We start from the raw sequence: 21,716 nt of genomic DNA, 5'->3' as shown, positions 1-21,716 counted from the left end.
GCTTAACCAGCACATGGAAAGTCGATGCAAGGGTCTAGGTGTTACAGTGAAGCAGATGTTTTACATAAGTGTGACCAGTAGCTATCCTTTTGAAACCAGAGGAAAAAAAAAAAAAAAATCAGCTGAGGACTATTAATCCTTAAAACATTGGTACGCTGCCGCCACTGCTTAAAGTCAACAAGCCAGGAGATGGACAGAAGAAACATGTCAGCAAAGAGAGCACGCCTAGTGCGTCCTCAAGGTACTGGACGTCGGCTTCACAATGGACAGGCTCAGCCCTCAGTTTACACGCTTGACTAGCGTGCTAACTTGGGCCACCAAAAAAGTCAGGATACCAGTTTCATATGCAGCCAGGTTATAGGACTATAGAGGACTTTCATTCAATCAAGCATTTGTAGAGCGCACTACTCACCCGCGAGGATCTCAAGGCACGGAGGTGGGGGGGAGGAGGGTGAGCTGCTACTGATCGAACAGCCAGGTCTTGAGGAGTCTCCTGAAGGTCAGCAGGCCCTGGGTCTGTCACAGGTGGATGGGGAGGGTGTTCCTTGTCTTGGCGTCGAGGTGGGAGAAGGATCTGCCGCCGGTGGTCGTTCGGTGTATGCGTGGAACAGGGGCGAGGGCGAGGTCAGCAGAGCAAAGCTGGCAGTTGGGACTGTAGAAGGGGAGTCGTTTGTTGAGGTATGTAGGTCTGGCGTCGTGGAGTGCTTTGTGAGTGTGGGGGAGGAGCTTAAAGGTGATCCTCTTGTTGACGGGGAGCCAGTGAAGGTCTAACAGGTGGGCAGTGATGTGGCTGTGGCGGGGGATGTCGAGGACGAGGCGTGCGGAGGCGTTCTGTAAGCGTCGAAGTCTTTTCTGGAGTTTGGCTGTGGTTCCCGCATAGAGGGTGTTGCCGTAGTCCAGCATGCTGGTGACGAGTGACTGGGTGACCGTCCTTCTGGCTCCTGTGGGGATCCATCTGTAGATCTTGCGAAGCAGGAGGATAGTGTTGAAGCAGGAGGAGGAAACGGCGTTGACTTGCTGGGTCATTGACAGTGATGAGTCCAGGATGAACCCCAGGTTGCTTGCGTGGTCATTGAGTGTCGGCGCAGCTCCCAGCGAGGCCGGCCACCAGGAGTCGTCCCAGGCAGAGGGGGTGGGGCAGAGGATGAGGAACTCCGTCTTGTCGGAGTTCAATTTCAGGCGACTGTTCTTCATTCATTCGGCGACAGCCTTCATTCCTTCGTGGAAGCTGGTTTGGGCAGGGTCCTTGGTGAGAGAGAGGATCAGCGGAGTGTGGTCGGCATATGAGATGATGTGGAGGTCATGCGATCGGACAATTTTGTCGAGCAGTGCCATATAGATGTTGAAAGGGTCGGCCTGAGGGATGATCCTTGGGGTACGCCGCAGGTGATCTTGGTGGCTTCGGATCGGAAAGGAGGGAGGCGGACTCTCTGGGTTCTGTCGGTGAGGAAGGAGGTGATCCAGTCCAGGGCTTTGTCGTGGATCCCTGTGTTGTGGAGGCGTGTGCGTAGGGTGTGGTGGCAGACCGTGTCGAAGGCGGCTGAGAGGTCTAGGAGGATGAGGGCCGCTGTTTCCATGTTGTCAAGCAGGGTCCTGATGTCGTCCGTGGAGGCGATGAGGGCGGTTTCAGTGCCTTGGTTGTGGCGGAATCCGGATTGAGTTGTTCTCCTCGAGGAAGCAAGTCAGTTGTCTGTTGACGATCTTCTCAATGACTTTCACCGGGAACAGGAGCAGGGAGATGGGCAAGAAGTTCTTGAGGTCCTTTGGGTTTGCCTTGGGTTTCTTGAGTAGGGCGTTGACTCTGCATGTTTCCAGCTCTCCAGGAATGTGGCGGTCTCGAACGAGCTGTTGAAGATCTTCGAGAGTTGGGGTGCGATGATGGAGCTTGCTTTGTTGAAGATGTGGTGAGGGCAGGGGTCTGATGGTGAGCTGGAGTGGATGGTGTTCATGGTTATGCTAGTGTCTACGATGAAAATAAGCATCCTGGAGATCCAAAGTTGTCATATACTCTCCTTGACAAAGCAAAGGAATTACCTTCCGAAGGGACAACATGCAGAACGTTTTTTTTTTAATGTATTTGTTTAGGGCACGTAGATCCAGGATAGGGCGCCATTCTCCCGACTTTTTCTGTATGAGGACGAACCTCGAAAAAAAAAACTGCCCTTTTGATGTTTTGGTACCACTTTGATTGCCCCTTTTCTTATTAGAATTGTGAGTTGGTTTAAAAGTTATTTCAGATGGGCAGAAGGTGGACCTTTGGTGGAGAATTGGGAGGAATCTTTAGAAACTCCAATGCATGCCCCCTGCGTACTACATCCAGAACCCATTGATCTGTGGTAATCAGTGACCATTTTGAGTAAAAGTGGGAGATTCGACCTCCAACCCGTGAACAATTGGGCGGAGCTAGAGATGGTGTGTGATGAAAGTCATTGTTTTTTTGGAAGAGTCCTTCCCTCTGTAAGAGGATTTACCTCTAAACTGTCTGTAGGATGAAGAGTGATGCTACCTGTACGAATGCTGACTCTGGGAGTAGTACCATTGTTGCTCTTGCTTATATTGACTGTAAGTACCTCCAAAGGAGGAAGAGGATCCACGACCTCTTGCACCTCGAAAAGTTTGCCTTTTAAATTGGAGGGTTCCAAGAGCACGGGCCGTGTCAGTGTCTTTCTTTATTGTCTGAAGGGAATCATCTATATGTTGGCCAACTAAAGATTCTCCATCGTAAGGCATATCTAATATTTTCGTCTGCACTTCTTGACGAAAAGACGTGGCCTTTAGCTATCCCGGTCTTCTGAGAACCGCAGCCCCAGCCAAAAGGCGGAAACCAGTGGAAGAGACGTCTATAGAACAGTCATTCATTTCAGAAGAATCCTTCTCTCCTTCATGAAGAGTTTAATGCCTCTGCCTTCGAAGATTCTGGTATTAATTGCACGAGAGAGGAAATGTCCGACCACATTTGCCGGTCGTAATGAGCAAGAATGGCCATTGAATTGGCCGCATGGACTGTAGTCGCTGCCATTGTTGAACATTTTTTGCCTATAGCATCAAGGAGCCTACCTTCTCGGTCAGGTGGTGACGATATCGGAGATGAAGGATTTCTAGATCGGCGTTGTGCTGCCTGAGTAATAATGGAATCAGGCTTTGTCTGAGAAATTTAACAAGCAGGTGTATTTGCAGGTGCCTTATATTTTTTGTCCAGCCTCGGTGGAATGGCTGGGATAGAATTAGGATTTTGCATGATTTTAAGTCCTTCTTGCCAAATGAAATCAATGATGGGAATAGAACGCACTTGTTTTTGAGGCTGTTCTTTAAAATCATATAAGAAGCAATCTTCGTCTGTTGAGAAGTTGGAATCTTTTCGCTGCTCTTTCCATGAGCACATGAAAACTGCTTATGTCCACTGGTGGGGAATCTAGAGGAGCTGTAGATGGGGATGGCGTTTGAATTTGGTAGTTGTCCCATTCTCAAAGAATGGATCTATCGTCCAGCTCACCCTGCTCTCTTTCGTCATCATTGTCATCATCATTGTCCTCTTCTATAACTTGAGGGGTATCTTGATGTTGAGTCTTGGTTGTCGACTCAGAAGGTGTCACAAATGGGTCTTTAATAGTGTGAATAGGTGGGTGAGGTGCTGGAGAGGCCTGCACTGATCTCGGAAAATGGGGATAGTAATCATCCAACATGTACTGTAGGTTTGAGATAAGTGTTAAAGGCATCTGAGCCATGAGAGGTTCTCGCTCAGGTTGCGTTCCACAAGTAGAATAATCTTCCTCCTCTAGGTCTTCCTCCTCATCTGAATCCTGACATTTTATAAGCAGTTCAGAAGGACTGCGAGCAGCCCTGAATCTACCATCTTCATCAGAATCTTCATCATTTGAAGAAAATAACTCTGCTGGAGGTTGAGAAGGGGTCTGAATCGGCATTAGTGTCTCCAACGAAGAATGGCGCCGCTGAAGAAGAGAACTTGATGATTTTATTGGAACTAAAGCCACCGCCGACAAAGCCACCGCCGACAAAGCCACCGCCGACAAAGCCACCGCCAAAGAGGCCGCTGTCGACGACAAAAAAAGCGTCGACAACATCTTTCTCTTCTTTTGTTTGGTTGACACGGCGACGAGGTCAAAGGTATCATCGACGAGATGAGCAGTTTTTGAGGTAAAAACTGCGTAGATGGAGTCCTTGACACCTGGGAGGCAGATCTCGAGGGCGTGACAGGTGCAGGAGGACTTTGAGGGGGAGAACTGACCCCTCTTGAAGTTTAAGGTTGATCCATGTGATGTTTCTTTATCACTTTAGGTTTAGGAGATACCTTCTGATGTTCACTGGTTCTCTTTCAAGATGAAGAAGTTTTTTTTTTTTAAACTTTATTTTTTCAGCAAGATAAACAACATAGTCCCCCCCAAAATTGGCATCAGTAGAGATAAATACAGGTGTACACAGTTCACAGTCCTAGTATGGCTCCAACAGTTGCAGATATAACAGGAGATACAAGAGTCAAATCCTCGGGATACAATGCAAGTATAGAAACTGACAGTAAGGAACCTTGTGCGCAGTCATCAGGGCATTACCCCACCACCAACTCTCCCTCCCCACCTCCCGCCTCCCCTTCCTCAGGTCCCGATTCCTCAGAGGAGAACAATTCAGCACTAGTTGCATCGGACTCGCTGACAACCGACCCCACAGCGCACATCATACGCCATGCGAGCAAGTCCTCCTGCAGCCGTTCATCTTTACGCGTATGCTGCATGTGCGTCTCCTCAGCCAATGTCCATTCCCCGACATCCCGAAGCCACAATGACATGTCTGGTGCCCTCTGTCCCATCCAGGTAATAGCCACCCGTCTCCTAGCCAGCACCAAAAGCAACTGCAGCATTTTATATGACAGATTCCTCTTCCTAGGTTTGGGGACCAGGGCCAATAAGCAGTGAAGTGGGGTCAGGTCAAGATGCAGGCTCGTGACTTTCCGGATGTGGACTACTACTGCCCTCCAGAAGTCCCCGACCAGCGGGCACTCCCAAGCCAGATGGAGAAATCCGGCTCCGACTGTACCACATCTAGGACAGGCATCAGATTTATCCGCGGCAATGCGGTGCAAGGCAACTGGGGTCATGTAAGTGCGGTGCATAAAGTTAAAATGGATAAGTTTGAAACGTGCGTTACACGACACCTTCCTGGTAAGTGTCCCTATTCGTTTTCGTTACCCCGGGTCTAAAGCGACCCCTAGATCCGCCTCCCACGCCGCCCAGGACGGGGATATCGGGGGGGCCGAGTCACATCTCATCGCTGTATATAACAGCGTTATCAGTCGCCATCCCGTGCCGCACGATAATAGGATATTCAGAGTATGGGACACCTGGGGCGCCTCCGGGTATTGTGGCCAGGTCGCCCTCGCCATGTCCTGCAGGCCTCTGTAGTGGAGATACTGACCCCCAGTGAGACTAAAGGCCTCCGTAGCCCTTTCCAGGGTCACGAAGGAGTCGTCCGGATATAGGTCTGCCAAGGTTTCACAGCCGCCCTCACGCCATTCCCGGAACGACATGTGTTCCTCCATTAACGTGACCGGTGCCAATATCCACACTGGCAGCTCCCTATAAAAAGGGGCCCGTCTCAGCACCCTTTCCACAACTCGCTGCCAAAGTCCCGCAGTATGTCGGACAATATACGGCAGGGAGTCATCCGCTCCTCTACCCCGCATCAGGGCCACCTGTAACGTCCTCTCATCCACGCTACCCGCCAGGAGTCGCAATTCCCAATTGTCCGTACCGCCGAACCAGCGCGCAGCCGGCAGAAGTTGGGCCGCATAGTAGTATAGATCAAAACGCGGGGCCTCTAGGCCCCCCTCCTCCCAGCGTCTAACCACTGTGCGCAATTATTATTAACCGGATTTTGTAGAGCGCAAACAACCCGAAGGCCTCGTAGCGCTAAGTACCGTCATACTAAAAGAAAAGAAGGGATCAGATGAACAGGTGGGTTTTTAAATTCTTCCGGAATTTTGAGAGGCTAGGTTCACTGCGGAGGAAGGTGGGCAGAGAATTCCATTCTTTTGCAGCGTTCCATGAGAAGGAGCGCCCGCCCCATCTGGCCCGTCTGATTTTATTGACAGTAGCCAGGAAGGCAGTGCTGGATCTTAAGGACCTGTGAGGAAGGTAGGGTTTAGCCAGGGAGCAGACCATAGTAGGGGCATTTTTCCACATAGCTTTGTGCATAAAGCAGAGAGACTTAAACAGCACTCTGGCCCTGACCGGAAGCCAATGCAGTTTCCTGAGGGCAATGCTAGCTGAGTCTCGTTTATTGAGGTCTAACAAAAGACGGGCTGCAGCATTTTGGGTTACCTGTAGCTTTTTGATTGTAAAAGCAGGAGCACCTAAGTATAGGGAATTCCCGTAGTCTAGGCGGGACAGAATGATGGCTTGAACCATTATTCTGCGGGCTTCAAAAGGGAGAAGGGGCAGCACCTTTCTCAGCATACGCATTAGCCCAAAGCATGTAGCAGAGAGAGTAGTAGCTTGCTGCATGAAGCTGAGGTTGGAATCGAGCCAAATGCCTAAGCTCTTTATATGGCATTTTGATTGAGGCATAGGGCCCATACATGGTGGCCAATCTAGCAAAGGAATGGGAATGGTTGAGTTGCCTAACACCATAAGCTCAGTTTTCTCGCCATTTAATTTTAAATGCGAGGTTGCCATCCACTGAGCCACAGCTACCAGGCAGTTACTTAGATTGGATGAGGACGGGACTGCCTGATTCAAAGACACGACTAATTGCGTGTCATCGGCGTAAGTTATAATGTCAAGACCGAAAGAATGGACTATATCAGCCAACGGCTGCATATAAATATTAAAAAGAGTAGGGCTCAACGAAGAGCCCTGAGGTACACCCCGGTCCAAGGGCCAGACTTTGGAATAGGTAGTACCCTCAACTACCCTAAAAGAACGGTTCTCCAGAAATGACTGGAGCCAAAGCATGGCCTTCCCCGAGATTCCCATCTGGTTGAGGCGATGAAGAAGAATGCTGGTGTTAACGGTGTCGAAGGCGGCACTGAGGTCAAGCAACATGATTGCTGTAGTGCCGCCTTGATCCATTTGCTTCCTGGCCAGCTCAGTTACCGCCAGGAGAGCCGCTTCAGTTCCAAGTTTTGGACGAAAGCCAGCTTGGGAATCGTGGAGGAGATGATTGTTCTCTAAAAATTGAGTAATAACCAAGTTGACATGTTTTTCAAGGAGTTTGCTGATCCACGGAAGGAGGGAAATAGGCCGATAATTGGCCATATTTTCCGGATCCAGAGTGGGTTTTTTCAGCAACGCCTTAACCTGTGCACATTTCCATGCAGTAGGAACTGAACCTGTGGAAATGGAGGTGTTTAGTATGTTAAGGATTACAGGTTTGACTATGTTCTCAATTTTTACTATCTGAGAGGGGGGGGCAGGGTCTGTGGGGGATCCTGATTTTATTTTCGTCATGATAACCGCAAGTGAGTTTTCATCCAGCAAAGGGAACTCAACTGATTTTGGAGTCGTGAGGTTGGATGAACTGGTTCCCATGTCCTGGGGTAGATTAGGTGGCTGAAAGGCAGAGGCAATTTTTTGTATTTTCCTGTAAAAATACTCAGCTTGACTCTCACATCGAGCCTGGGCTTTACTGGGGTCAGCGGGAACCAGGGGAGTATCAATCAGGAATTTTGCTATTTGAAAGATTTCTCTGGCGGAGTTGGAGGCGGTTGAAATTTTTCCCTCGAAGTATAATGTTTTAGTTCGACTAATTTCTAATTTGTACTTTTTAATAGCTTCAAGATGCGAGGTTTTGTCTACCTTACTACGAGAGATCCTCCAATTTCTTTCGAATTTTCTGCACGCCCTTTTTAGTTCTTTAAGATGGGGGGTATACCAAGGTGAGCTCTTGGATTTTGTTTTTTCTTTAAGGGCCTTAATAGGTGCAATAATATCCAAGGCTGAGCACAGCCATTTGGTATAGTTCTCATATTGCAGTGCTGGGTCAATCGCTCTTAAGGGGGGGGCAGCCGAAAGCAGGTTAGCCCATTGGTCTGGGGAAACTTTAGACCAGTTAGCAATGCAACTATGCTGCGCCTACCCGCCCAAAGTAGGGAGGTGAGCAGCGTGTTAAGTTTGTTAAAAATACGAGGAGGGAGAGGACACAGGGTATTCTGTAGGGTATACAATACTCTTGGCAACATCACCATCTTCGAGACGGCCAACCGTCCCATGAGAGAGTGGGAGCGTATTCCAGAAGGATACGGACTGTTGTAGGGAACTGAGCACTCGGTCGGCGTTCCAGGCCAGCAACTGCTCATCAGAGACGGCCACTTGGATTCCCAGATAGCGGAAGAAGATGAAGAAGTTTAGATGGAAGACACACTCTCCAAATCAGAGACAGGGTTCTTTGAAGTCTTCAACTTCTGTAGCAACAGAAGAAGACGGCCTTCTCTGTCTTTCAGGGTCGTCTGAGAGAAGGTTCTACATATCATGCAATCCTTAACTTGCTGCTCAGGATACAGGTAATATATACATTTTTTATGAGGGTCTTCAGAATGAAGTCTCGGCTTTCCACAGGAACCCCAAGGTCTGAAGAGGGACTTGTTGGTAGTAGACATCCCAAAAACTGGATTTCTGAGAGAGATGAGAAGAAAACTGAGCAGAGCTCAGGGAGACTCCCTTCATACGACGTGCGGTAAAAAATCTGAGGGCCCGAACCTCTGAGGAGAACATTCTAAGAGGGTGCTGATGTCTGATTGGACGTAATTTGGACCAAAACATAATGACTGATATATCATAGAAGTGATTTGTTGTCTATCTGGGAAAAACTATGGTTTTTGCTTTCTCTATGTATATATGCTTGTGTTATGGCTACATTGCAATGTTATGTACCGTGGGGCTCCCACTTCGACGACGGGGAATATTCAAGCATGTGAATCTATGAAAGACACCCCAATACTGGAGAATCAGGATTCAGAACATAACATAGTGGTTAGCGTTGACTTTAATAATAAGAATGTATTTTTACCCAAACAAACCTTTTTTTTTTAGCAGCATCAAGATAATGAAAGACTGGGATAAAAAAACATAACTTACTAACTTGTACCACACAGTTTGCATGCAGCTCTTTGATGGCAGTTCATAACTCACTATTCTAGAATACGATTGTAATTTATGAACTTCACAGTAACAACAGATTTTCTGTGACACGAGCAGTAACCCACTGAGCTAGGAACATAAAATATTGTTTTTTGAAATGCATGGCACACATTCTTTGCAGCGAACATATTAACCCGCTGCGCTATCTTATATTAGTCAAAGCTGCATAGGACAAAACTCCCATCTCTCTCCAGCAGGTACATCAATCACTAGAGTAATCTTGATACTTTTATTGTTGCCCGAAAAGTGCGGATTATAGAAGGAACTTTGCAGTGGTTAGAAAACTGGTGCCTGCAGACCCTCTGGGAATGTGTCATGGACCCCTGGCGGTTTGGGGATCATAGTTTGGGAACCACTGCGCTAAGTCAATGCACAGCAAGCCAATTTGATGGTGCCATGGGTGCACCAGGCTTTCGTTTATATTATCTGGCAGCACATATTGAGCCCCTGGGACTTTGGTTATTCGGAGACAGCAAAGACTCCTGGTGGCATCTGGACTTGTCCATCTTTTATCAGGTTTACAAGATCCCTTTGCAGTGCTGGTGAGTAGCCCTAACACGCATTAGATGGCTGGGAAGGCCCACAGCTCTGGCCCCCCGTGGGAGGAGACATGGCTGGGGGAGGGGGCTACACTGGAGGGCTTCCGGGAGTGGGACCCAACAGGGATCTTAACACTGCCTGACCTGTGTGACAATGACCATATGTCTCTTCTGACCACCTCAAAGTTGAATATAAACTCCATAAATCTCACTTCTTAAAATCGGTATAGGTACACCATGCTCTCAGGGTCCAGGACTTTAACTCATTGGAGATGAAGATGGCGGGCCCGCTGGGTCATCAGGGAAGTCCCTTCTACTCAATGCCCCAAAACCCCAATCAAAACTCTGGGTGAGCTGGATGGCTGATGTGGGAGAGCTTGATTGTGACGACAAGTTAAAGGCACAAACCTTAGATTTGTAGTTCTATTACTTCCAAAGAGTGTATTATAGCCCTGACAGGCAGTGGGGAATGGGATGGGCGAGATCGCCATGCTGCATGTGATGTGGGGACCCCGGAGAAACATCCTTTCACGGCATATGGTCCTGTCCTGCTATTACAACCTAGTGGACCTCGATTAGGGACCTGATTACATAATTGTTACGAACCTCTACAGAGCTGGATCAAGATGGCGCTTCTTTGAGTCATGGAGGGCAGGGGCCAACGAGTACCACACTGCGTTTGCAGGTAAAGGCTACCTAATAGCCAAACAAGACAGTGCCAGAAGTTAGAGGTCACTGGAGCCTCCCTCCATATCCACGTGGGTCAGGGGAATGGATTTCTGCTGCAAAGCAGAAAAATATGTAAATAGCAGGGCTACACCGCAAAACACCTGAAGATCTAGGGCCTGTGGTCCCTGGGCTCTATTCAAGATGGCTACCAATGCACCTTAGTTTCATACTACAATTGTTTTTATTCTAGATCTCTTTAGTCCACAAGGTAGAGTGCCTGCAATTTACAAGTGTGACATGTAGAAAATGTACATTATTGTGTCCCTACCGTGCAAAGGCTCTAAATGCCATTTTCACTGTGGCTGGCCAAGCTGCCCTACGTAGAAAACCAGAGTACAGGTTAAAATCTCAGAATGCTTCTCTGAAATGGGGCCAGTTCGAAAAATAAACAATGGTTGTTAATAGATGTTAAAAATCCAATTCAATGGTGAAATTACATTTTTAATAAATATTAAGGAAACAAAACTCTTTGAAAGTTACCTTTTTCCTATCTGGAATTCAAGTAGACTCGTTTGTGTTTGTTTTCCAGCTTCGCCCTGCCAGTGATTAGCCTTGAATAAGTGTGAAATACCTCTAGGAGCAAAAAATAGGCTAACCAGCATTGGCAGAGAGGACTCCTCTGAATTCTACAGGATTTGCAGGGTGGGGCTCTGGGCCTTCTTTTGAAAGCACAAGGTAAAATCTTGCTTGATAGGTCTCTGGGTTTACATATAACACTTGGGGCGGGCTTGAAATTGATAGATCTGGATTCCAAGAAAATTCTTGTGTGTCAACTGTCAAGACCCTGCTTTTGACCTACCAGACTTCTGTCTCTGGTTGTGTTGTACGTAGTGGCTGCCTCAAACTGGATTGGGACTTAATGTTCCCTACCTGTAGTGTTCACCTAATGAACTAGTTTCTTTGTATTTTTCTTACGGCATGGATCTTAAGAGCAAACATACACATTTATCCATTTATGAACATCCAAAATATGTAATCAAGAAAACTTTCGTTTTGAAAAACTAGTTTTACTTCAAAGTACTTTTGTTATTATTTTGAGATGTATTCTACACAAATATTATACACTATAGCATTATGTATACTTATATTTCAATATACAATTATGAAATAAATTATTTACAGTGCATCATAAAGCAATATACATTTACTATTGGCGTTACATTAGTACCATATAGTCCTACTACATAGTCTTTATATATCGGGATAAATACTACTTAGCCTCGATACTTTTTCTTTTCTAAGGTCCAGGTGAAAAAATAAAGCAGTGTTAAGGTCAGAGAACACTTCAAGGTTTTCTTCTCAAAGTTCAGAACACTACAGGTAGGGAACATTAAGTCCCTGCTTTGGTAAGAATATTATGAAGAAATGGTACTAGAGGTAGTCTATCATAATCAATATGTATGTGATTCCAGCCTTTAGGGTCCTCAACGGAATCAATCCCCACATTTTAGCTCAAACTGGATTGGAGCGCACCATGTGGGAGGACACTAGGATTACCATAGTACACCCCCAGCACAGCAACACCCACACACTCAGCTCTCCGAGCCCAGGTTTAGTGCAGCTGAAGACTTTCACTATCTGTCAGGGCTATAATACACTCTTTGGAAGTAATGGAACTTTAATTCAGTTTGGGATTTTGTTTTGCATTTTGACTGTTTTGGTACTACATAAATAATTTACACATTGGCCTGGGTTAAGCACATCTCCTCTGTAATATAGCTACTAAGGAGTGGAGATCGGGTTAATTTAGTGACTTTGAGGGTTCACATTGACAAGAGTTTTGATTATTCTTTAAGGGTAGCCTGCCCCAAATAATAATACAATTTCTTGCAGGAAATACGGATAGTAGCTCACCCTTACCATAGCCAGCTGCCTAAAGCTCAACTCAGAGAAAGCAGAAGTTCACATCCTCGGCTCCACCCCCTCCGCATGGGACAACACCTGGTGGCACCCTGCCCTCGAAAACACATCCACCCCAAGAGCACGAACCTCGGCATCCTACTCGAATCTCCACTCACCATGAATTGCCAGATCAACATCATGTCCTCCGCATGCTTCAAAACCCTCTGCATACTTCGCAAGATGTTCAAGTGGATCCCCTCAGTCCCCCCCCCCCCCGATTCCAGGAAAACGTCACTCACGCACTCATCACCAGCAGACTGGACTGCCAAAACGCTCTACACTGGAATCAACAAAAAGCTCCTCTGCAAACTCCAGACTGTCCAGAATGCCGCAGCTAGACTTCTCCTCAACACCCCACGACATGACCACATTTATTTTATTTATTTATAAAGTTTTATATAGCACGAACATGATCCCGAAGGATATCATCACCCAACTCCTCCACTGGCTCGAAAGAAGAATAACCTTCAAACTGCTCACACACGCCTACAAAGCCCTCCACAACACTGGACCCCAATACCTCAGCAAACGAATCTCCTTTCACACCCCTAAGACAAACCTCCGCTGAGCAACCTCACCCTAGCCACCGCCCCGGTTTCTACGGGACCAGAGCAGGTGGAAGATCCTTCTCCTAACTCACAGCCAAGACCTGGAACAAACTCCCCGTTCACCTTCAACGAAGACTGACACTGCACCAATTCAAAAAGGACCTCAAGACCTGGCTCTCCGAATTACCTCAACGCAGCTGCTCACACGCCCTCCCTCAGCGCCTTAGGACCCTCACGGGTGAATAGTGCGCTCTACAAAACCGTGATTGATTGAGGATCCAGGTCTAGCTGTGGTAATGAGCTGTGGGGCAGGAAGGGCACGCACAGCACTCCAGCCCTGGTCCTGTTCTTTAAAAATTAGATGCAGGAACTTCTATTTTTATCAGTTCTGGCACAGATCACTTAAAAAGAATATATAAATATAACATGAAAAAGAATACAGAGGGCTGTTGGGAAAGATCCCTTCAGCCACTACATGTTTAAAGTTCCATTCACATTCTGGATCGCCCACACTTAGCATATATATCTTGGGCAATGGTCTAGCTCCCTGGCTTTGTTGCCATTGTCATTCAGATCTTGAATCAGTTCACTTGACAATCACCAACAGTTTTGCTTCCTACCACTGCCTTTGCCTGGAGAGTGTGGAGGTTTCAGAAGATGTGACTGGAAGGGAAAGAACTAGTTACTTAACTGTACACTATGGTTCTCCAGTGTTATCTTTCATAGATTCACATGCTTGTATCTTCCCCGTCGTCATGGTGGGAGTCTCCCGGTATATAATAACCATAGCAGTAGAAGAAAAAACTGCCTGGAAGCCATAGAGTAGTGAAACCACTAGGTAACCTCTCCTCCTCATTATGTGGCCCAAACTACAGCCAATCAGCAGCCAGCACCAGCCTACACCATTCCCAGCAGAGCCACCATACCTCAGATTTCCTACCGCCCAAGAGTGAGCTATGCAGGAAACCAGAGATAAAAAGGTGGTCTGCCTAAAGGAAACGGGGAGGCGGGAGGGCGCATGTGAATCTATGAAAGATAACACTGGAGAACCATAGTGTACAGTTAAGTAACTAGTTCTTTCTCCAGTATTCAATCTTTCATAGATTCACATGCTTGTATCAGAGTAGATAGCAGTATTTGTAGTTAGAGCGTTTCTAGGCTAGACCCCTTTCTTTTCTCGGGGCTGCGTGCCATAAATTCCTTTCAGAAAAAGAAAATACTAACAATAAAACTTTGCTATTTCAGATATTAGCACATATGGAAAAACCACATTATATAGAAAAAACATTTGAATAACATTCATAAACATGTACCTTATTTAAAAAGATGTCGTAGAACTGCCTGTCCCACTGCCGCATCTGTTTTCCATTCCGTGTCCAGACAGTAATGTTTCGTGAATGTATGCACATTCGACCAAGTCGCTGCTCTGCATATGTCTGGAAGTGATACTCCTGCTAGCAATGCAGAAGACGTCGCCATCTTCCTTGTATCGTGGGCACGGACTTTCATGTCGAGAGGCCTTCCTGCTTTCTCCTGACAAAAAACAATGGCGGATGCAATCCATCTGGAGATGGAGGAACGTGACAGGGCCAGACCTTTTCTGGGCCCCGAGTAGGAGACAAACAGTTAGTTTAATTTGCGAAAGCTTTTAGTCTTTTCAATGTAGAACTTTAGGCATCTGCCAATGTCTAAAGTATGGAGAGCTTTCTCAGCCGCTGTAGAAGGATTTTTAAAATATGTAGGTAGGATCACTGGTTCGTTTAGATGAAAAGACGAAGGTATTTTAGGTACAAACTTCGGATTAGTTCTTAGCATCACCTTATCTGGCCTGAATTGTATGAAGGGATCCTGTATAGAAAAAGCTTGGATCTCGCTAACCCTTCTGGCTGATGTGAGCGCCAGCAGTAATGCAACTTTCCATGACAGAAATTGCAGTTCAGAATTGTGGATAGGCTCGAACGGAGCTTTCATAAGTTGTGACAAGACTGTGTTAAGTTGCCATGTGGGTGGAGGACGCTTAATTGGAGGGAACCTTCTGAATAGTCCTTTTAAAAACTCCTTGATCAGTCTGTTAGACCACAAAGATGGACATCCTGGAGATCTTCTGTATCTAGATATTGCTGCCAAATGGACTTTAATAGACGAGTGCGCAAGCCCTGATCTGGCTAAATGCAATAAATAAGGAAGAATTTGCTCTGGAGAAGACGTCAAAGGATGTACTGCATGAGCAAGGCCCCAAATACAGAATCGCTTCCATTTAGCGGAATATGTTTTGTTGGTAGACAGCGCTGCGGAACTTTGCAAGATTTCACGACATTCCGGGGTGATATTTAATGACTGGAACTCGTGCTCAAAAGGTTCCAAGCCGACAATTTTAGAGATGTCAATTGCGGATGAAGTACTTGGCCTTTGTTCATGGAAATCAAATCCCTGGTTGGTGGTAGCTGAATTCTTGGCTCCACCGACAACTGGAGAAGCTCTGTATACCAAAACTGCCTCGGCCAGGCTGGGGCTATCAGTATTATTTGGCAAGGTTCTGACCTCATTTTCCTCAATAATAAGGGAATTAGGGGAAAGGGAGGGAAGGCATAAGCAAATATCCCTGTCCATCGGAGGTGAAGAGCATTCCCTCTCGAGCCCTGTTGGGGGAACCTGCTGGCATAATGTCTGCACTTCTTGTTGTCTCGAGTTGCAAACAGGTCCAGACTTGGCTTGCCCCACACATTGAAAATCCGATTCAGCTGGATTCGACATAGTTCCCATTCGTGGCAAATGTCGGATGACCTGCTTAACAGATCCGCTTTTGAGTTGTCTACTCCTGGAACATGTTCCACTTGCAGCGATATGTTTTGACACAGCAGCCATTTCCAGATTCTTTGTGCCTGAATCGACAGAGGTTTTGATCTCGTTCCACCTTGCTTGCGCAGGTAAAACATTGTTGTCGTGCTGTCCGTTCGCACTAAGACCGATGAACCTTGGATCCTGGGAAGGAATGCCTGAAGACCCAGGAAGACAGCTTTCAATTCCAAGAGATTGATGTGAAGTGTTGTCTCCTGAGGAGACCAAAGGCCTTGAACCTCTAGGTCTTGTAGATGTGCCCCCCAACCTCGTAATGAAGCATCTGATGTCATGACGTAGCTTGGAGATTGAGTTTCGAATACCAGGCCCTTTGTTAGGTTGCTCCTGATACCCCACCATGACATTGCACATTTGATCTGATGGGTTATGACCAGCTTGTCTTCGAAGGAACCCAGGGCTTGGACCCATTGTTTGTCCAGGGCTTCTTGCAACGGTCTCATCTGTAAACGGCAATTGGGAATCAATGGGATACAAGAGGACATCATTCCCAGTAATGACTTGAATATTCTGATGGAAGTGAACTTTTTTGTTGCTAGAGATGCAGTCAGATTCAAGATTTTCGTTACCCGTTCTTCTGATGGGTAAGCTTTCATTTCCTGAGTTTTCAAGATTGCTCCTAGGAATTGCAGAGTACAAGTCGGAAGAAAACATGATTTTTCTTTGTTTATCCGAAGGCCTAATTTGTGGAAGAGATCTGTGCACCTCCGAAGGGATCTCTGTGTTGCCTGAAACGATGGTCCTTTTATTAACCAGTCGTCCAGATATGGAAACACCTGGAGACTTTGTTGTCTTAAATGCGCCGCTATTGGAGCCATGCATTTTGTGAATATTCTGGGGGCAGACTTCAGGCCGAAAGGCAAAACTCTGAACTGGTAATGGCGCCCCGCCACCATGAATCGCAGATACTTCTTGTGTTTTTTGTGTATCGGAATGTGGAAGTATGCGTCCAACAGGTCTAGAGAGACCATGTAGTCTCCCTTGCGGAGCAGTAGAAGAATTTCCTGCAAGGACAGCATACGGAAAGAAATTTTCTTTATGTATGTGTTCAGATCTCTGAGATCCAGTACCTGCCTCCATTTTGATGATTGCTTTTTCCTTATAAGGAAGAAGTGTGAATAAAACCCTGTTCCTCGCTGGTCTGATGGGACTTCCTCTATCGCTCCTTTCAGAATGAGTGATGAGATCTCTGCTTTGAGAGCTGCCATATGTTGATGAACTCTGCAGAGAGGAGGACGATCTGGAGGCCTTTGCGAAAATTCCAGGGTGTGACCCTGTGTAATGATGTCTAATACCCATCTGTCCGATGTTATGGACTGCCAATGCGGAAGAAACTGAGAGAGGTAGTGGAACTGGTCGATCTGAAGAGGAATTGGAGGCGCCTGATAAATATCACTGTCTGCGACCAGAGTCTTGTTTCCCTCTGGCGGCGGACCTTCTTCTTCCTTGTTGTTGGAAAGAAGAGTTCGAGGACCGGTATTGCTGGTTGGAGGAGTATTGGCGGTATCCCTGTTGGTTGTAAGGTTGGTACCGATTTGATTGGTAAGAGGAACGTTGCTGTTGAAAGCGTCCTCTGGATCCTCGTCCACGAAAGGACTGATAACGACCTTGCTGTAAAGATCCCAAGGATCTAGCAGTATCAGTATCTGCTTTTATCCCTTGTAACGTTTCATCAATCTGTTTACCAAAGAGGCTTTCGCCATCGAATGGCATGTCCAATATTTTAGCCTGGACTTCCGGCCGAAAGGACGTAGCCTTGAGCCATCCTTGTCTCCGTAAGGTTACCGCCCCTGCCATCTGGCGGAAAGCTATAGACACTATGTCCATTGCCACGTCTATGGACTCCGACGCCGCTCTAGCCCCATCCTGCAGGATGGTAGTCGCCTCCTCTTTCTTGTCCTCCGGAAGGTGCGACAGTAACGGAGCGATGTCAGACCACATCTGTCTATTGAATCGGCTCAGAAGGGCCATCGCGTTGGTAGCCTTGATAGAAGCTGCTGCCATGACTGCAAAACGTTTACCTATGCCGTCCATCTTCTTGCCCTCCTTATCGGGGGGCACCAGACATGTAGCCATAGGGTTCTTGGAGTGCTTTTGCGCTGCTTGAGTTACAACTGAGTCCGGCCGAGGATGACCAATAAGACATGCTGGAGCCTTCTCTACAACACGATACTTTTTGTCCAGCTTGGGTATGGATGCTGGGACTGATGCAGGATTCTTCATTAGTTTGAGCCCTTCATCCCATATATGTTCAATAATAGGAATGGCTCTTACCGACTTCCTGGAGGACTCCTTGAAATCATAAAGGAAGCATTCGCTTTCCTTGATTGGCATATCCAGCTTAAATCTCTTTGCCGCTTTTCCCATCAAATCATGAAAGCTTGCTATGTCCTCTGGAGGAGAACTTGACTGAGGCAAAGGTGAAGCCGGGGACGTTGGAGCAATATATTGATCCCACTCATCTCCAACTTCCTCATCCTGAGGAAGTTCCCCTTCCTCCTCTTGATCATCCTGATCGGAATCATTTAAGTCATCACGAATTGTAATAACGTTTTGGATCTCCTTCTGAAGAGGAGGAGGCGGCGGCTGAGCCAGTGGTATTTCCTTTGCAGGTTGAGAGATTTTTCCAGTGGCCGCAGGAGCATTATCTTCAGGAAAGCGACGATAATAACTATCAATCATGCTTCTAAGGTCCGATATTAAAGAAATAGGCACCGACATGGCCTCTTCCCGCACAGGCGTATCCACCTCTTCTTCCTCATCATAGTGGTAGGCCTGGTGAAATGACTCGTATCTCATCTGGCCTTTGACCGGCCTCTCCGTAAAAGAGAAGTGTTCCTGTGCCTCCTGGTGGTCTTCCTCCTCGGAATCCTGATGTTTAATATGGAGTTGCGAAGGACTGTAAGCAACACCACAAGAACCTTCCTCCTCTGATTCCTGACAGTCCAGAATGGTAGAGGGCAGCAAGGGTGAAATTTTGGGCGTAGAAAATTCACCTTTTTTTGCTCGTCAACGCTCCCGTCGACGGAGCAATGCTCTTTATAGAAATATATGTTGATGTTATTCTTGTTGGAGATGGCATCGCCAACGATTTTTTCATCGTCGACGGGGCCGTCGACGGGGCCGTCGACGGGGCCGTCGACGGGACAATCATTCGCATCGTCGGCGGGATACTCGTCGACGAAGATCTTGCCGTCGACGAAGGTCTGGCACTCACCGTCGACGGAGTCGTCGTCGTCATCGTCGTCGACGAAGCTGTCGTCGTCGAGATTGTCGTCGTCGTCGTCGTTGACGAGACGGTCGTCGTCGAGGTCGTCGACGGCCTCGTCGACGGTCTGACTGAAATTTCAGTAGATTTCGTCGACGGAAGCGACGACGGAGCCTTCTTTTCTGAGGAAGGCTTGAGAGGAGTTGGAGGGAGTGAAGTAGAAGGTTCACCTTCCTTAGGTCTTCCTGATTTTTGTTTCTTCACCTCACCCTTTTCCTCAGAGGACCCTCTTTTCAATTTCTTAGAGGTGTGTCCCTTGGCTTCTCCCTCAGACTCCGAGTCATGAGTTTTCCATTTCTGAAGCCATAACAAGAGGCGCGCTTCTCTATCCTTCAGTGTTTTAGCAGAGAAGGTGCGGCAATATTTGCAGTCCTTAGGAATATGCTTAGGGTACAAACAGTACAAGCATTCCTTGTGAGGATCTTCAGAATACAGTCTGGCCTTGCCACAGGACCTGCAAGCTCTGAAAAGACTCTTCTTGGGGTTTTCAGCCATATTGAAAGAAATCAAGTTTGATAATGAAGAACAGTACCTGACTTCCAACTGTGAAAGGTCAAAAGTTCAGTGAAGAGAGAATAAGCTGAGCAGAGCTCAGGGAGACTCCTTCTCACACGAAGGCGGTTGGAAATCTGAGGTATGGTGGCTCTGCTGGGAATGGTGTAGGCTGGTGCTGGCTGCTGATTGGCTGTAGTTTGGGCCACATAATGAGGAGGAGAGGTTACCTAGTGGTTTCACTACTCTATGGCTTCCAGGCAGTTTTTTCTTCTACTGCTATGGTTATTATATACCGGGAGACTCCCACCATGACGACGGGGAAGATACAAGCATGTGAATCTATGAAAGATTGAATACTGGAGAAGTGGAAGAATCCTTCCGTTGCTGCGAGGGCCGCTAGCCAGACATCTGGTACAGGAAGCTGCAAGTCCAATGGGGTCACTTGCATGACCCATCAATAGCCACTGGAAACCAGCCTGACTATGCCTTTGCTTATGCATCTTAAGCTGCAGATGATGGTGCATGGCTGGGAATGTTCAACTTCAACAGAAAATGCCACTTGTGAGATAATGTTCATAAGGACCATGAACAGAGTTTCTAAAAGTGGTTTGGTCATGTCTTGCTTAGCACCCCTTCATATAGAAATTAATTACAACTGAAAAAGCATGACATTAACAAAAACATTATATAAGGCAGTTATGTCTTCAAATCAACAATGTGCGCCTATCATTCACTCTCCTAATACTTCGTTTGCTCTCTTGCTCTGACTCTTCAGCATTCCCATCAACCTACTTGGAACAATCGTATTCAATTTTACTGGGGGTGGTGGAATATACAATGAAAATGTATTTTGCTCTTTTTGGGTCAGTCTCATTTAAAAAAAAAGGTTTAAGAAAAACAAATGCCTAATCAAAGATAAACTAATTTCAAAGAGCATTAGCCACTTCATTTAAAGTCAGTTGCTTTTTTAAGGAATACCTTTCTTTCGTATTTCATCCTCTTTTCTCTTAAGAAATGCTCGCACTGCAGCAGACTGAACACCCTTCACCTTAGGATCCTTTTTAGGGGGGCCCACAGCCAGACTATATCTTTTCTAAAAGAAAAAAAAAAGAAAAAAAAAAGCATAAAACATCTCTATTTTGATACATTAGTGATGCACTGCAATAATCCTAATCATGCAAAAATCAAACCCCTTATCCTAACTTCACAAACAATGGAAATAAGCTATGACAAGTCCGAGCTCCGTATTATTTGTGTTTTGACAAACATTTTGTGCTCTTCACAATCAGAATAAATAAAAATGTTTTGAGAAGTTATTCAAAAAAAGATACTGTTTTATCTTTATAAATGGGTTCATAGATAAGAATTGGGTACAGTAACACCTAATTTTACTATCTAAAACTGCAAGAGGTCTACTCGTAAAAATAAAAGCCCATGGACAAAGTGAAATATTGGGGAAATTATGGCAATATTACAAAATAACCACGAAGATAGCATGGAGCAGGTTGGGAGCAAACATTGTTCCCTATAGATGGGCGTGGCTTAAGAGCCGATGAGGACAGACGCGAGAGCCAGGAGCTCCGCACCGACCCTACCGATTATCCTGTGTTGGGAGCTGGGCATGGTAGTCCGAGAGCCTGGGACCACTTTTGCTGTCCCTGGGAGTTGCGGGGAGCGGTAAGAAGAGGAGATAGAGTCTCGCTGGCAGCTGGCCGAAACGAAGAGTCCGGCCAGCGTGTTCTCAAAATGACGCTGGCAGAGGTAATGCGGAGTCTGTAGAGCGTCCGGAGGCTGGAACGGGAAGAGCCCCAGAGGATCGGAGGGCTCGGCTGGCCGCACTTGCCTCTGTATCCAGCGGTGCTCCTGGGATGCCAGCTGGACAGGGAGCGCGGAGTCGTGAAAGTCGCGAGAGCTGGATGGGCCACTGAGGCGCTTGGAGGTACGGCAGATCGCAGGGACGAGCGGAGGGGGCAGACTGGTGAGCGGTGATTCATGCGGGGCCGGACGGTGCCTCCTTTACCTGGACTGTCTGCGCTGGAGGTGCTGAGGTGCGTGGATACTCTATCCCACGACGAACTGAGCGCCGATGCACGGCACGCATTACATGCATAATACCCTGTTCTCCTTCCGTACATTAACATGGCTCCAGATTGGTACCTCCATTTGAACATTCGCTGAGATCAGACAAAGTCCATTGGTTAAACATTTTGGATCCCTAGTGCCGATCGAA

At 46.9% G+C, this 21,716-nt stretch overlaps 1 protein-coding gene across 1 annotated transcript in view; it reads right to left on the bottom strand.

Annotated features, from left to right (window-relative positions):
• The window catches only part of SPTY2D1 (SPT2 chromatin protein domain containing 1), a 303,896-nt gene that overhangs the window by 220,508 nt on the left and 61,672 nt on the right, over positions 1-21,716 (bottom strand). Inside the window, exon 2 of the mRNA XM_078681084.1 lies at positions 20,465-20,579. Within this exon, the coding sequence (XP_078537210.1) occupies positions 20,465-20,579 (115 nt within the window). The remainder of the gene's footprint in view (positions 1-20,464; positions 20,580-21,716) is intronic.

Source organism: Lissotriton helveticus, chromosome 3_1, assembly GCF_964261635.1.
Source record: "Lissotriton helveticus chromosome 3_1, aLisHel1.1, whole genome shotgun sequence".
NCBI lineage: Eukaryota > Metazoa > Chordata > Amphibia > Caudata > Salamandridae > Lissotriton > Lissotriton helveticus.
The sequence above is the reverse complement of the archived record's forward strand: the minus strand, read 5'-3'. Positions and strand labels throughout refer to the sequence as shown.